The 17,501-nt window shown below is 39.6% G+C and overlaps 1 protein-coding gene across 1 annotated transcript; it reads left to right on the top strand.

Moving 5' to 3' along the window:
• The first annotated feature begins 692 nt into the window (after positions 1-692).
• On the top strand, positions 693-15,845 carry MSMO1 (methylsterol monooxygenase 1). Its single transcript, XM_040471076.1, has 6 exons — positions 693-822; positions 6,311-6,596; positions 10,519-10,667; positions 11,737-11,863; positions 13,273-13,427; positions 14,816-15,845. Exons 2-6 carry the CDS (start codon positions 6,342-6,344, stop codon positions 15,009-15,011), a joined length of 882 nt encoding a protein of 293 aa, XP_040327010.1. The 5' UTR covers positions 693-822; positions 6,311-6,341; the 3' UTR covers positions 15,012-15,845.
• Positions 15,846-17,501: the final 1,656 nt, after the last annotated feature.

The raw sequence follows: 17,501 nt of genomic DNA, 5'->3' as shown, positions 1-17,501 counted from the left end.
ACACCCCAGGGAGCAGCCTTGACGCCTAAACACCCCAGGGAGCAGCCGTCTGCCAAGTCAAACCATTTGCTAAACTTTTCTGAGCTTCGTGTTTTTTCATCTGAAAAATGGGGGTAATCATAACTCTTTAGATGATCACAGGAGATATATTGCGTTTGAAATTCTCCATCTTCCATATATAGGGGGTTATTAAGGGACACTGGGGCTGGGGAAACAAGGAAGAATGATCTAGATCCAAGGTAGAGCAGAGGGAGGCAAGGCTGTCTAAAGAAACCGTCAAAACAGATCTTAAAACTCATTTATAGTTTTTCTTCCCAGGTTTTTGCCAAGCGACTGTTACACAAGTCACATCTTAAAGTCGCGTGGAGGGCGGCCTGGTACCCTCTTCCAGGGACTGCGCGGGCGCCGGCAGCAACTCCTCAAGAACCGCGGTTGCCAAGGCAACTCCTGGCTGCGGCTCTCTCGTGGTGGTAGTGTCCGCCCCCTCACGCCGTCACGCGTCCTCGCGCTTCCCCGCCTCCAGGCGCGCTGCGGCGCTGGCTACTGGCTAGAAGCCTCGGTCTCACTATCCTCACTCCATTCGCAGAGCCAATGGCTGGGACCGCCAGGGATTTGTTCACGCGAGTCACACGAGTCCGCCTACTGCAAGGACCAATCACAGCGCGGAGAAGGAGGGTTGGGAGCCCTCGCAAGCCAATAACAGCAAAAGAAGCCGCCTCGGGCTCTTAGCTCCACCCTCGAGCCGGAAAGGCAGGTTCCGAAGGTGCAGCACCTGGTGGAGTCTGGGTGACGGTGGCCCGCAGTTCCCGCGCGGTCGTCCAGGTGAGACTGGTAGGCCAGGAAGGGGGAGCGGGCGGGCTCCGGCCAGCTGCTCCGTGGTATTGAGGGGAGCGGGGTCGGCCGTGGATGCGCGCTCGCTGGGCGCCAGCGCCCGCTGTGAGGACGGAAGGCAAGGGGAACAGGTGAAAACCGTGTGAAATCTCAAATGATGAATTTAGGCTGGGGCATGGTTCTTGCCCTTTAAAAGTTTACAGTCATCCGAAGACGGGATATATTAGGAGATAGTTCACAGGGTGAAGGAGTGATGAAAGTTTTGCAAAAGCAGAAGCACTACTGGGGAGATAAGATCTCTTGCGTATGTGCAGTGGAGGTAGTGGGGTTGGGAAGGGCGTCTGAGAGGAGGTCACTGAAGGATGAATAGGAGTTGGATGGCGGACGTTACCAACAAGGGAGTGTTGTGCCCGTTGCACGTGAAGTGTGAGAATACAGCGGGAAGGTGGGAGATAAGAGAGGTGAAGAGTGAAGGCCTGGCAGGGCCTGTTTCGCCTCGCTCAGGGCCTTGGTTTGTATCTTTCAGGGATGCATTCCCTTGACATCTTTTTTAAAGAAGGGGGGTTAACTCTGCTGTTTAGCTAGACCCTGCCGTTGTACCTTAAAGGTAGTGTTTAAGGAGGGCAAGCTAAGAGATTGGACAACGCCAGCCAATGAGGGAACTGTTTGCTGCAGTCCGGGCTCAGCCAATGTATATGGGCCAAAGGACGACACTGGCCGACCGTGCTCAGCCAAACTTCAGAGTTTCTCAGAGAATACACAGATAACTCATTTTTTTTTTTTTCTTCCTGAGAATGGAGCAGGCTTCCAATCAGGTTGCACAAGGATAAGAAAAGGGAAAAGAAAACTCTTTATTTCCCCTCCCCTCTCCTTAAATTTAATTCCTAGTTTTTTGGTTTTGTTCATTTGGCAAAGATGTATCCACTCTCCTTTCTTGTGTTGGGAGAGTAAACCCCTGAATTACAACAAGTCTCTAAATTGGGGTAAATTTGAAGGCTTGACCTAGGCAGCAGAGGAGAGACCGGGAACATTCTTTCAGAGATGACTAAGTAGATGATGGTGCAGTTCACCAAATTAGAGGTTAAGGAAGATAGAATATTTGGGCAGGGTTACAGGGAGCAGTTGGCTGAATTTTGGGGCATGTTGAGTTTGATGGGACTCTGAACTGTGTAATTGAAGATGGCCGGTAGAGTTTTGGATAATCAGAACCTGGAGTTTAGGAGAAAGGGCTAGGGACAGAAAGACTATAGATACCAGCGTATTTAACAAATTTTTTTTTAATGTTTATTTATTTTTGAAGGAGACAGCGTGAGCAGGGGAGGGGCAGAGAGGGAGACACAGAATCCGAAGCAGGCTCCAGGCTCCAAGCTGTCAGCACAGAACCAGACGCGGGGCTCCAACCCACCACCTGAAATCATGACCTGAGCTGAAGTCGGACACTTAACCGACTGAGCCACCCAGGCGCCCCTGTTGTGTGCTTTATTATTGATGATTACAATAGACCATAGTGGATGAGAGCATAGTCTCCCCCACTTAGTATTTTTGTAACTTGGGTTAAGAAAGTTGCTCACTCTGGGGCACCTGGGTGGCTCAGTTGGTTGAATGTCCAACTTCGGTTCAGGTCATGATCTCACGGTTTGTGGGTTCGAGCCTTGCATTGGGTTCTGGGTTCTGTGCTGACCTTTCAGAGCCTGGAGCCTGTTTCAGATTCTGTGTCTCCCTCTTTCTTTGCACCCCCCACCCCCGCCCCATGCTCTCTATGTCTCAAAAATAAACATTAAAAAAAGTTGATTACTCTTTCTAAACCTCAGTTTTTCATTTATAAGATGGAAATAATAAAATCACCTGCTTTGTGAAGGATTAAAGTCTTTAATATAGAGAGAGCATGTAGCGCTCTTAGAACACAGTTCCTGGCATATAGGAAGTGCTCAATTATTGTTAGCTTAGCTACTGTGTGTCAGGTCCTAAGTTAAGTACTTCACGTGTATTATGTCTTGGACTCATTGAAACTATTTTTCTTTTTTCAGCTTTTTGAGGTATAATTGACAGGTAAGATATTTAAGGTGTACATTGTAGTGATATGTGTATCTCTCTATATATATCTCATATATGAGATATATATATATATATATAAATGAGATATATATATATAAACATACACATACATTATGAAAAGATCCCACCTTCTAGTTACTATTCTGTACATTTTGCAGATGATAAAACTGAGGTTCAGAGAGGTTCTATAACTTGCTTAACGTCACACAGCTACTAAGTGGTGTTGGTTGAGCATTGTCAAATTTGGTGATGATCTCATGAAAAATGAGGATTGGAATGCTTTTATCTTGTGAGTTAGGAGACTGAAGACACCTTGGCGTGAATGGGAGCTAGATTGCAAGTAGTTGAGTGACGTGTTTGGATGCGAACAAAGCAGGGAGAGGCTTTTTGTTGATTTCTCCCTAGAGAAAAAAGAGGTTGGTTCAAAGAAGAAAAGTGGGACAGTGGCTTGGGGAAGTGGGGGATACAGGTTAGGAAGACTTTTCACAAGAAAGGAAGACTTTCTTGTGAAAGTACGAGTATGAAGACGTGAGTATGTTTTCTAAACTTGAAGGAATGGACTCAGTGAAGAGGGCAAGATGAAAAGTAAGAAAGGATAAGTGACAGACTAGTTCTTAAGGTAAGAAGGGAACAAAACCCTAGTCATTCCCAGAGAGGGTGAGTGAGAAAAGAGAAGTTTTGAGGTTGGAATGGCCAGGATGTAACTGTAGTCCCAGAGTATAAGCCATTTGAGAATGAGTAGGACAAAAGAACTAAGGATACAAAGTGAATTCAGAGACCTGAGCAAGTTGACTGAGCTCCCCAGTATCCTCTATGAGGCACAGTGAGAGGTCAGCATTGGGAGTGGGGCATTTTGAGCACTATTAAGAGTGCTTCTGGGGCACCTGGGTGACTCAGTGGGTTAAGCGTCCGACTTCAGCTCAGGTGATGATCTCACCGTTCGTGTTCTAGCTCCGTGTCGGGCTCTGTGCTGGCAGCTTAGAGCCTGGAGCTGCTTCGGATTCTCTCTGCTCCTCCTCTGCTCGCACTGTCTTTCTCTTTCTGCTTCAAAAATAAATAAACATTAAAAAAAAAAAAAAAGAATGCTTCTGAGGCTTTAAACGATTTGTCTTTAAAGTTGTCCTTCATAATTTGCACATTAGGAACAACAGGGGACATTTTAAGGAAAGTAACATTCTTTGTAAGTTTTTCTTTTTTGATTTCGTGACCCATTATGCTTATTTATTATATAGGTAAAGTATATTCATGAGAAAATTATAATTGCAAAAAGGTGTAAAATGGAAAGTAGAATTTTTCTCCTCCTGCCTCGCCGCCCCTCATCCCGTGTGTGCACATGGACAAGAGTGTGCATCTTTTCCTCTTGATCTCTTCCTCTAAAGGTCACCACTCTCAATTGTTTCCTGGATATCCTTCCATACATCGTGTGTGTGTGTGTGTGTGTGTGTGTGTGTGTGTGTGTGTACGTGTGCACACACACAGATAAATATATAACGTTTTCACAGAAACAAAGTGGGGGGGCTCTTGTTTATGGGTATTATTCTACAACTTGCTGTTTCATTTAACATTGTATCTTAGACATCCTTCTATGAAGAACATACAGATTTTCCTTGTTCTTTTAAGTGGCTGTATTATTGCCTGTGAAAGGACTTAGGGTTTACTTAACTCCTTTCTTGTTGATGGACTTATTTATGTTGTTTTTCTTTTTTCTTTGTTTTGGCTGCTATAAGCAATGCTTCCTTCAGTCTTAGTGTCACTGTCTTTGTACCTGAGTAAGAAAATTGCTGGATCAAAGGGTGTATTTATTTTTAATTGTGACAAATATTGTGAATTTTTCCTCAGACATAGTAATCCTTCCATTAGCAATGTATAATGACGCCTGTTTCCCCAAAGTGTGTTACCAATACTGGGTCCTGAGCACCATGAAACTTTTAAAGATTTTTGGTTTAGGATATATTTCTTTGAGTGGAACTGAGCTGCATATTTGTTTAGTGAACATTTGTATTATATTTATTTTTCCATGAACTCCTTGGGAATGTCTTTTGTCATTTTTCTGTTGGGTTTTTAGTCTTTCTTTAAAGCACACTTGGCAGCCTTTTGTCATGAGTGTTGGAAATATTTTTTCCAGTTTGTCATTTGATCTTTGACTTTACTTATAATTATTTATTCCCCAGTCAGAAGTATTTAATTTTTATGTAGTCTTATTTGGCAGATGTTTTCTTGTTTGTTTTGTTTTGTTTTTTTTTTTTTGGTTTTAAGTGACACTCAAACTCCATTATTGCTAATTGAAATTACAAGTTTTTCCAAGGAGACCACAGTGAAAAGTCTCTTTAAAGATAGTCTGACATCTGGATGGCCAACAGGCACATGAAAAGATGCTCAACGTCGCTCCTCATCAGGGAAATACAAATCAAAACCACACTCAGATATCACCTCACGCCAGTCAGAGTGGCCAAAATGAACAAATCAGGAGACTATAGATGCTGGAGAGGATGTGGAGAAACGGGAACCCTCTTGCACTGTTGGTGGGAATGCAAACTGGTGCAGCCACTCTGGAAAACAGTGTAGAGGTTCCTCAAAAAATTAAAAATAGACCTACCCTATGACCCAGCAATAGCACTGCTAGGAATTTACCCAAGGGATACAGGAGTACTGATGCATAGGGGCACTTGTACACCAATGTTTATAGCAGCACTCTCAACAATAGCCAAATTGTAGAAAAAGCCTAAATGTCCATCAACTGATGAATGGATAAAGAAATTGTGGTTTATATACACAATGGAGTACTACGTGGCAATGAGAAAGAATGAAATATGGCCCTTTGTAGCAACGTGGATGGAACTGGAGAGTGTGATGCTAAGTGAAATAAGCCATGGAGAGAAAGACAGATACCATATGGTTTCACTCTTATGTGGATCCTGAGAAACTTAACAGAAACCCATGGGGGAAGGGAAGGAAAAAAAAAAGGGGGTTAGAGTGGGAGAGAGCCAAAGCATAAGAGACTCTTAAAAACTGAGAACAAACTGAGGGTTGATGGGGGGTGGGAGGGAGGGGAGGGTGGGGGATGGGTATTGAGGAGGGCACCTTTTGGGATGAGCACTGGGTGTTGTATGGAAACCAATTTGACAATAAATTTCATATATTGGAAAAAAAATCAATAAATATAGTCTGAAATTCTTTGTCCAGTGTTCTTTTAGATCCTGCTCTTGAAACTTAACGTGTGGCTTTTAAATCAGTGTCCTCAAATGGACACGGTGATGACATCTAGTAGTTGACTTTTTTTTTTTTTTAATCACATGTTTAGGATCTGAGAATTGGTACTTATTTAGTATTTTTTGTTTTAAAAATTATCAGAAGATGAATTTTAAAAATTATTTTGCTGGAATTTCACTGTTTTATGTATTTATTTATTTGTCTATTTTTCCAGAATTCTAAGGCTTTCTGCAGAGATTTGAAAAATGGCAACAAATGAAAGTATCAGCATCTTTAGTTCGGCATCCTTGGCTGTGGAGTATGTAGATTCACTGTTACCTGAGAACCCTCTACAAGAACCATTTAAAAATGCTTGGAACTATATGTTGAATAATTACACGAAATTCCAGATTGCAACATGGGGATCTTTGATAGTTCATGAGGCGCTTTATTTCTTGTTCTGTTTACCTGGATTTCTGTTTCAATTTATACCTTACATGAAAAAGTACAAAATTCAGAAGGTGAGTGTGATGGACTTACAGTGGAATGTTATCATTGATGTGGAATGTTTTAAAAGTAAATATAACTTTGTTTTGAGAGAATCTAGATCACGGCTGTCCGATGGAAATTCAGTGAAGGAACATGCATAATTTTATATTTTCTGATAGAATACATAAAAAAGTATAAAGAAATAGGGGAATTAATTTTAGTATTATGCTTCATTTAATACAATAAATCTAAACTATTATCATCTTAAGTAATCAATATAAAAGTACTTAATGAGATACTTTATGTTCTTATTCTCACAATAAGACTTTGAAATCGATTGTGTATTTTACATTAATTTTAGCCCATCTCAGTTTAGACTAGCCATATTTAAAACATTCAATAGCCACACATTTCTAGTTCTACCATATTGGACAGCACAGCCCTAGATTGTTATTGCTAATGTTTCAAGAATAATTTGTTATATTATACTTTTCATTAGATGTCTAATTTGGGCTTAGAAATTTTAATCTCTTAAACTAGCTGGAAAGGAAAGTTATGGGGATTTGTAGATAATTTGCAATTCGCTCCTACCCCTGATGTCTCAGCTGCTAAGAGTATGTTAATATTCTAAGATCTTGATTGGGGTTATTAAACGTTTTGTTTTTTCCTTAAATAATATGGTAGTGGTTGAGCAGCATTCATGTCATCCCAAATGAGGAAGTCCTGAGGCCCCTAGTTTCTAGATACTTGTTTTAGTGCACTAAATTTCTTGAGATCCCACCGTGCATGACAAAGTGTTGAGATACACACAGTGCTGCTTTTCAATCACAGGGAAAATGGTGAGCTCTACCAGAGTGTCAACTAGAGTGTGACAGGGGTCCCAGCAAAGAGTCTGGACTAGCTTATTAGAGATGCTTTATCAGCACTTGGCAAACCCATGATAGTTTCTTTTTTAATTTTTTTTTTTTCAACGTTTTATTTATTTTTGGGACAGAGAGAGACAGAGCATGAACGGGGGAGGGGCAGAGAGAGAGGGAGACACAGAATCGGAAACAGGCTCCAGGCTCCGAGCCATCAGCCCAGAGCCTGACGCGGGGCTCGAACTCACGGACCGCGAGATCGTGACCTGGCTGAAGTCGGACGCTTAACCGACTGCGCCACCCAGGCGCCCCCCCCATGATAGTTTCTAATGCTTGCTGTTTACTTTTCTAAAAAGTCATGCCAAACTAAAACTCAAGGACACGTGGTCTTGGTAGAACATTTGAGAGTGTTCCTTTGTGGAGACTAATTTGCACTTACTAAGTACCCGTCAGGTGGCAGGCGGTGTGCACCTTCTCCCCCATGGGTCTGTTTGCCCCGCTGCCTCTCCCAGTGAGTTTAAGTGCTCACGCAAAGGCCATCATTGATCCTGTCCGGGGATACTGCAGGCGATCAGGCGACTAGACTGTAAGCCAAGGGAAGAACAAAAAGATTGGAGAGGAAGGAAAAAGGGACATGCCCAAAGGGGAGTATTCTCTTACCCTAAATTAAGGACAGAAGTTCCAAAATGCTTTTTATAACAGGGCCTGCTTTGAAAGGCAGAGTTCAATTTGGATGTCTGTCTTCATGCATGTTTGGGATGATTCTGACTAGAGTGTGTCACCTCTTGATTTGTTTGCTTATAGGGCTGAATCATGGTATGTCTGGCCAGGCCAAAGTGTCCCTGTCTTCCTTCTGCCCTCCGCACTTGACTCACTGGTCAGAGGGTGGTCACTTTTCCAGAGAGAAGAAGACCTTTTTCAGTCAGTGTTTTATGAATGACTTTAAAAGGTGGCAAAAGACCGTACAAGTAATTGTCTAGTTGGTTACAGGTGGACTTAGAAATGGAAAGGGCGGGTATATGGCCTCATGCTGTCTTGTCTTCCTTTGAGGTTCAACACCATCAAAATCTCTGCTTTGAGCTTTTTGATACAAAATGAACTGTGTTGGTAAATCAGTACATGTTCTCATAAGATAAAAGGGTTTAAAAACAAGCAACAGAATCAGTACAGTTAATTACAGGTTTATGCATTTTGAAGGCAAAAGCCCTGAAACCCTTGTTTGTGGGCACAGGAAGAAGGTTGCTGGCGGTGAGGAGAGCAGTTTCAAACAGGATAGACTAGGATAGTCAGTGCGCATGCTCACTAGTGAGAGGGAAATTTACAGAACATCACGTCTTCGTAGTTCTCTAGCAGTTTTCCTCAGGGACACGTATACTAAAAACATTCGATTGTCCTAATAATGGTATTCCTTCATATTAGGATGCAGTGATATGTAAAGTGTAAAATACAGTAAACTCTGATGTTCCACTAGGTAGGAGTTTTTGATTGTTCGTTATCTTTTTTTCTAATGTTTGTTTGTTTGTTTGTTTGTTTGTTTGTTTATTTATTTATTTTGAGAGAGAGCTAGCAAGGGGAGGGCCAGAGAGAGGAGGGAGAGAATTCCAAGCAGATTACCCCCCCCCCCCACAGTCTCCCCCATTGTTCATTATCTTTTAAACTAATTTATGTACACTTTAACCATGTGATTTTATAGTTGACTGATTTGTGTGTTAATTTCTGCAGCTAAATTAGGGCATCACATTCAAGCTAGGATATTAAAAGTCTGTTAAATGGAATTTGTAGGGAAAATTTGCCCAAGCTAGGCTCTTTAATTTATTTTGTCCCCAGTCACAGACTGGAGGTTTGGAGTAAGGAGGTCAGATAATCTCAGAGTAGAGATAGCTAATTAATAATTATCTTGTCTAATCCCTTCATTTTATTGTTGAGGAAACAGAGTTGTGAGCATCTCAGAGCTAGTTAGCTAGTGATGGTGGCCCTGAGATTGGAGGCTGGCTCTCTAGGTTGGTTATCTATTAAATGCTTTTTCTTTTTTTTGTTAGAGAAGATAACTCAAGGGATTTTAAGAGCAACAAAAAAGAGAATTTTAAGACCAGAACTGGAGACCTAGATTTTAGTTAGTCCTAGTTCGGGTCCCTGCCCGTGTGATCCTGGGCAAGGTAGCAGACCTCTCTGGGCTTCTACTGCTGAGCAGTAGTTTCCTTGCTTGGGATATTATGGTTTAGTTAAAAAAGTTTGACTGGCAGCTGTCTGGATTTTTAAGTAAGGACATGCAAAACAAACCAATAACTATTAAATATTATCACCGTCTTTTTATGAAACCAGAAGCACCTTTTCTTATCTAACTGCAGCCCTTTAAATCGAATAAATTTAGATTTTTTATATGGCTTGCTAACCAAGTCGATATCCTGATGAGGTTTTCTGAACATTTTTACAACATTGATCTCACTTTTCTCATTTTGACTTTCATCTCTGAATGTCATCTGTGGGCAGTAGCTCTCCATTCTTTGGGAACCACCGGACTCATTTCTGACGTTCTTCCAGCTCAGAGAGTTATAATTCTGTCATTGGATATGACAAAAATCCACTTATTTCTGGGAATACACTTATTTCTGAGTACCGCTAAATGGCTGGAGGCATCACTTCACCTCCGTAATCCAGGTTTTCAGTGCGGTCTGTATGACAGCTCGGAGAACCTGCCTGTGATCTCAGCATAACACATGTCTTCTCTGAAATTCCTGCTGACAGAAGCGAGGGCTCTGTGGGCAGCAAAGACAGAAGAGTGATTCACGGTGTGGTGTTTTTTTGTGCGGTTTTTTTTTTTTTTCAGTTTGTTTGTGACCTTTATTCCTGGGTTTGTTTGGGAACAGTTTCTTCACCTATTTTAACTCATTACCATAGTTGTCAAGAATTTAGAAGGGGAGGGTGCTGTGATTCCTGGCCCTTGCTTATTGCAACATAGTCACTGTAATATAAGATTAATTAAATAACGTAGAATTAAGGTCACATAGAAACATTACAGAAATAATTAGAATTCACTCTGATTTTCAGGTCAAATTACCGACACAATACTAAATACTACGATTTTTCTCCCTAGGATAAACCAGAAACATGGGAAAACCAGTGGAAATGTTTTAAAGTACTTCTCTTTAATCACTTTTGTATCCAGCTTCCTTTGATATGTGGAACTTATTATTTTACAGAGTATTTTAATATTCCTTATGATTGGGAAAGAATGCCAAGATGGTATGTAGATAAAGATTTGATTTTGATACTCAGTCATGGTTTATTATCTAGTTAAAATATCCTTAATGTTGATCTTCTTTCTTCATTTGGTTAATGTTTATTCTAAACTTTAGAAGTAGATACAATGTAGAAAAGTAAACCATTAGTAGAAACTTAAAATGTTCCCATTTTTTATCTCTCTGTATTTTAATGTAATACTTTATTGGAAAGTGATTTCTTACATCAGAAGTTTTAGTAGCACCCTTTATGTGACTGTATACAGATCCATATGCTTCAACCAAGAAAAACTCTGTTACATTTTAAGTCCAAAATGAATGAAAAGAGAAGAGAGTAATTGTGAGATTTATAAAAGTTGTGTCCATATAGACACATCTATATTATCTGAGCACAAGTATTTGTGTTCAAATAATATTTGTGTTCAACTGTTTGCTCCTGACATACCCAAATACAGATATACCACTATTAGGTGTACACTTTTTCTTTTCTTTGTAATATATGTTTAACGTATAAAAGCGTTGTGTATGTGTTCATTTGTATATAAAATGTTTTTGCCCCTTGCCCTTATGACCCTCTCTTTGGTGGAAAAGAAGTGATGATTTTAACTCTTAATAATCTCAGTTCAAGTCCTTCATCAGTATTATTCCTTTCCTAGAAGTTTTGGATTTTGTTTCACTCTGATTTTATACATGTGAAATTTTTTCAGTTTTTTTTTTTTTTTTTTTAAGTGGAGCAATGTGGAGCTCAAAGTCACAACCCTGAGATCAAGAGTTACGTGTTCTACCTGCTGAACCAGCCAGGCACCCCTATACATGTGCATTTTTAAAAAATGAATTAGAATTGGTACAGTGTCGATCTCTTTACCCCTTCTTCAGAGGTATTATAATACCAGCTATAATATAGTCACGTTGTACTTATCAGTTCTGAGAGTTTGCTGGTCAGTGTATCCAGTTAGGTCAGGTGGTTAGTGGGTATTTGGTTTCATGTAATTCCTCAAGCAGTGATCCCAAGGAGAAATCTAGATTGTTTAAGTAAGTTATTGTATACTCATTACAGTATTTTCATCTTAAAGGTGTCTGCTGTTGGTAAAATGCTTAGGCTGCGCAGTGATTGAAGATACCTGGCACTATTTTCTGCATAGGCTCTTACATCATAAAAGAATATATAAATATATTCATAAAGTTCATCATGAGTTTCAGGTATGTTAGAATTTTTTTTTTTCTATTAGAGGCAAAATGTTTTTCTTCAAGCTTTTAAGAAACTGTCAGTGATGTTTGTATTGCTTTTTATTTGGCATGAACATGTTAAGACCATAATACACACACACGCACATACATACAACCAGTTCTATAAATTTTCAAGAAAAATGTTATATGAAATAGTTCAGTCACTCATCTTTGGGACCAGAGCACTATCCTATCACAGTTGGTATGTGGCAGATTAATAGAGGCCATAGTGATGTTAAAGTCATTTAAATTGGATCCCAAAACAATGAACCTTTCATCTTTAAACTTCTGAAACAATTACTGACTTGTTTGATTAACACATTTCCACCTCATTCTGGCCTCCACAAAAACTGATTTGATCAGAACTGCTTTCATGTACTTTTGTCCAACTGGTTATGTCAATGTGTTCCACATTGATCTTGATTACATGGTCTGCTAAATCAAGTGTCCTTTTCTGGGCAGAACAATTTCAACTGCATAAACCAAAATTAGAGTTTAAGTTGTTTAATGTTTTTATCTAACACCATTAAAGGCAGTTATTAAGATTTTATTAAGGACATCTTTAGACCTTTTGATGTTTGGTAGAAACAAAAAGATGTTTGCTTTAAGTTTTCTTTATTTTAGAGAGAGAGAGAGAGAGAGAGAGCGCGAGCGAGAGCGTGCGCACGCATGAGCAAGCAGGGGAGGGTCAGAGAGAAAGGGAGAGAGAATCCCAAGCAGGTTATGCACTGTCAGCATAGAGCCCAACACGGGGCTCAAACTCATGAACCATGAAATCATGAGCTGAAATCAAGAGTTGAACTCAACCAACTAAGCCATCCAGGCCCCCACAAAAATGTTTTTATTGAGAATTACGGTTATTGTTTATATATCTTCAGCTAGGTATACTGTCATTACAAAAAGAAACAATATAATATTATAAAACCATATGTCTAAACAAATTAGAATATATTTAATGTTATGTATTAGTCATGGTTCTCCAGAGAAACAAAATCAATAGGAGATACACACAGATTTATTTTAGGGAATTGGCTCATGTGATTGTGGGGCCTGGCAAGTCTGAAATGCGTAGGACAGACCACAGGCTGGAAATTTGAGCAGGGTTTCTGTATTTCAGTCTTGAGAATCCTTTCTTCCTTGAGAAGCCTCAGTCTTTGCTTTTAAGGTCTTCGACTGATTGGATAAAGAGCACTTGCAGTATGGAGAGTAATCTCCTTTACTCAAAGTCTCCTCACTTAAATGTTGGTCACATCAAAAAAGTACTTTCACAACAGTATCCAGACTGGTATTTGACCAAACTGTTGGGCACTGTAGCCTAGCTAAGCTGACACATAAAATTAACAGTCACAACACATTAAGTAATTCTTACCTATTTATTTTAGGCTCCATTTGGAATGGAAGCTGAATATGCACATCCCTTGGAAACTCTGATTCTCGGAACTGGATTTTTTATTGGAATCATGCTTTTATGTGATCATGTCATTTTCCTTTGGGCATGGGTGACCATTCGTTTGATGGAAACTATTGACGTCCATAGGTGAGCTATGGTTTCTATTTAGGTATAAGGTATCAAAATATATCTTTGTTTTCATAGTCATAAGATTATCTTTTTTAAAATTTTTTTTAACGTTTACTTATTATTCGGAGACAGAGCATGAGCATGGGAGGGGCAGAGAGAGGGGGAGACACAGAATCTGAAGCAGGCTTCAGGCTCCGAGCGGTCAGCACAGAGCCCAACGCGGGGCTCGAAGTCACAAACCACGAGATTATGACCTGAGCCAAAGTTGGATGCTTAACCGACTGAGTCCCCCCAGGCGCCCCGATCTTTCTAAGCAGACTAGTAAGACACATTAGTTTTGTTATTTTTATTTAAAGGAAACATGAGAACATAATCATTGGATAAACAATTTTTTTTTTTTTTTTTTTTTACATTCCTGTCTCTGGCAGTTGTCATTTTTACAGTTAGAATGTAGTCATGTATTGCTTGGTCAAGTAAAATAAAATTTTGATTGATACTGCCCAACTGCCTTCCAAAAGGGTCCCTATTTACATTCCCAGGAGGAGTATATATGAGAATGCTTGCCCTCCCGCAACACCTTCCAAGCCGGATAGATACAGTCTTTTACTCTTTGTCCTTAAGAGAACTGAAGAGTTTTCAGTATTGTGATCTGCATTTCTTCAGGGACTTGAGAGGCTGTGCGTCTGTGTGTGCTCATCAGTAGATGTGTTTTGTCTTCTTTGAGTAACCCTTTTATATCATTTGCCCATTTTTGTTAGGTTATATGTCTTGTAACCTCTTGGTTCATGTTAGCCTTGTTTGTTACATATGTTTTGTTTTTTAGAATTTTTGTTTATTTATTTTCTTTTGAGAGAGAGGGAGGGGAGAGGGAGGGAGAGAATTCCAAGCAGGCTCCGTGGTGTCAGCACAGAGCCCAATGCGGGGCTCCATCTCATGAAGCGTGAGATCGTGACCTGAGCTGAAATCAAAAGTTGGACACTTAACTGACTGAGCCACCCAGGAGTCCCCAGTAACTCCTTTCATTTAACTTTTCCTAAAGGACACATACTTTTATGGGCATTACAAACTGTGGTGAGAAAGCTCCTCTAAAACAGAAAAGAAAAATAATTCTTGAAAGGCTGTGTCTAAAGATTCATTACTATAAGCCCTCTCTCTGATCCCATGATATATAAAATTAAGTTCCGAAGATCTATTAAGGTTTTTATTTTAATTTCTTGAAATGGTTTCTAGAATATGTACCATTTTTCTGTGAGGTTTTGTCTTTGTAAACATGTCGGAAATAAATGTGACTTAGGTGACATGGAATGTTACTCGAATTAGTTAACAGGCAGATGACTGTCAATGAAAATGTCAGTGGGTTTGAATTGGGTTTATTTCCTTCATAATCTTTATCATTTTTATTTCAGTGGTTATGACATTCCTCTCAACCCTTTAAATCTGATCCCTTTCTATGCTGGTTCTCGGCATCATGATTTCCACCATATGAACTTCATCGGAAATTATGCTTCAACATTTACATGGTGGGATAGAATTTTTGGAACAGACTCTCAATTTATTGCCTATAATGAAAAGATGAAGAAGGTTGGAAAAAAGACCGAGTAAATAAATATCTCATCTAAGCCTTTCTGAAGATACACTTTCCTGAATTGAAGCAAGTAGCTAACATTGCTTCTGCGGAGCAGAAATAAACGTGTCTTGGCTGCCAGGTGATACAAGGAACATTAACAACCTTTAATTATCTTCCTAGTGGGAACTTTTTCTACTCTATATAAAAGTTCTGTATGTGTGGAAATAAGTAAATAGGTACTGAAGGACGATTGTCACAAGGAAGTTTCAAAGGCCACGTTGCTAACCTTACGGAAAGGTGCGAAGTAATGGAAGAAGTATTAATCTATGTCTTTCCCCCAATAACACCATAGTCTTGAAGTGAAAATTGGTCTATAAAATCTTTTAAATCTATGGGGGCCGTTTAAAAAACTCTTAGCAGGGTGTTGGCCTCATATTGAACTTCACACATTTTTTAGAATTTGCCTAAACATCAAAGTATCATGGGTTGGACCACATCAGTTGACAGTGTCAGTGAGGCCGCCAAATCAGGAAGAGCCCGCACCAAGAACCTCCACTCTTGTCCTAAGCTGACCGGTTTGGGGTGATTCTCTTTCTTTGAGAAGTCCTTTTGGATTGCAAAATACTACTGGTGTCCATAAATGAAGGCATTTCTGAATCGTCATAAGTGGAATATTTTAGTCTAAGGGTTTTTGGGTTACTTGAATTTTTAAAAAAAATTGAGCTTTATTTCTGCTGTTTACCCTTTCATTTTTGTAGATCAAGTTTTCATTATACTTAAAACTGTATCTTGAAACATTGTGGACTGACTTGCTGTATTTGCACTTTGAACTGTTGAAATAAATGTGATTTTTTTTTTTTGTCTGATTATCTGGTTTCTGGTTTTGAGTGTCAGCTGTCATTTTTTATTCTTATAAAGAAAAGTACAGAAATCGTTAAATTATTAAGTTTTGTAATAAAAGGAGTAATTCTTTTTTAAGTGCTTCATTTGCTGAACTTCTTTGGCAGTTTCAACATGTATTTATAAGGCTATGATTGCATGCAATTCCATTGAGCTAATAAGATGGAGGATATTGAGACAGCTCTTTTCTCTGTTTTGAAGGTGTATGTTTTCTGTGCAGATGGAAGAATAGAACTAAACTTTTTAGAGCTGATTTAATCTCATACCTAGATTTCAACTCAAAGAGTTGATAATTCTACCAAATTGTTATTTATAATATGGAGCCATTTTTGGGTAAGTTTCTTTTCCTTCTTTTGCAAACATAAAGAGATTCAAATAAGGATTCAGAAAGTTGAACTGAGACTATTCTGCTAGACCATGTTTTCTAATTTGTACCTAGACCATATGACCCTTTTCATTCTTTCTATCCCTTTCCCTTCCTGTGTGGGCGTGGTTTAAATGTTAGCTCTTAATTCTCAAACAGTGATCTGGGGGCTGTACTTAAAATCGTGCCGTTTAATTATAAGCTATCTGTAGGAAATTTTATTCTCTACCCTCTGTTCTCTAATGTGCATGGAATGCACAGACGTTTTGGCTCAGTACTTGGGAGGAGGGTGACATCTACTGTTGGAAATGGTGCTAAACACCTTGGTTCACCTCATTCATTCTTTTCATACTAGTTAACTTACTGAGCACTTAATGTATACCCTGACTTCTGCCATGAGCTTTTAATGTATGATTTCATTTAAGTCTCTGAGGCAAATGCCATTCTCTCCGTCTCTCTATGAGGGCATTGTCTGAGAGGTTAAGTGACTCAAGGTCACAGGGCTAGCCTTTTGACTTCAGAAGCCGTGCTTGTGGCTACTACGCTCACTACACTGGAGACTTGCATCTTCTATAAAAATCTCAGGGGATGGGTCTCCAAAATTTCCCTTGTCATTATGTACAGGCTTTTGAGAAGAAAGTTCTAAACCAGTAGCTACCCAGAAAGCAAGGCTCACGCAACACTTTAGTACAAATACATTTTAATATGATTTACTGGCCAGACCTCTTAAAATTCCCTGGATTAAACTATCTTCTCTATTACACTTGACAGACAAAAATGAAACAAGTAAGAAGACGAGTACAAATAAAATACATAGCTCTCCTACTCTAGAAAATAGCAAAATATTCTGTTTCTTGGGTTATCTATTTTGGATTTTACCAAAAGTAAAGATAGTGGTAATGAAGTAATTTGAAAGCTTGAGGTTAATATTGTAGCCAAAATGAATGTTAGAGTTACATCTGTGTTGTCCCAGTGAACTAGTATCTCACTCTTCTACATATCCTGGCTAAAGACATTTAGACCTTTAAAAAAGCCTGGGTTTGCAGTGTGTCACGAGACCTCCCCTGTCCCACATCTCCCATTTCTTAGGCTCTTCCGTAAAGCCTAGGGCGGTTAAATCCATGTTCAAGTCCCATATCCCCCCAGCTGGAGAAAGACCCGAAACCATTCGTGAGCAAGGGGGCAGAGGGTTGTATGTTCATCTCTGAGGATTTAACTCCCAATCCATTCTAAAAGACTGGCATCTCTGCCAATGTTCGGA

The sequence above is a fragment of the Herpailurus yagouaroundi genome, unplaced genomic scaffold (assembly GCF_014898765.1).
Source record: "Herpailurus yagouaroundi ecotype Mexico unplaced genomic scaffold, PumYag 28, whole genome shotgun sequence".
NCBI classification, from domain to species: Eukaryota; Metazoa; Chordata; class Mammalia; order Carnivora; family Felidae; genus Herpailurus; species Herpailurus yagouaroundi.
This window is presented reverse-complemented; position numbering and strand designations above follow the sequence as displayed.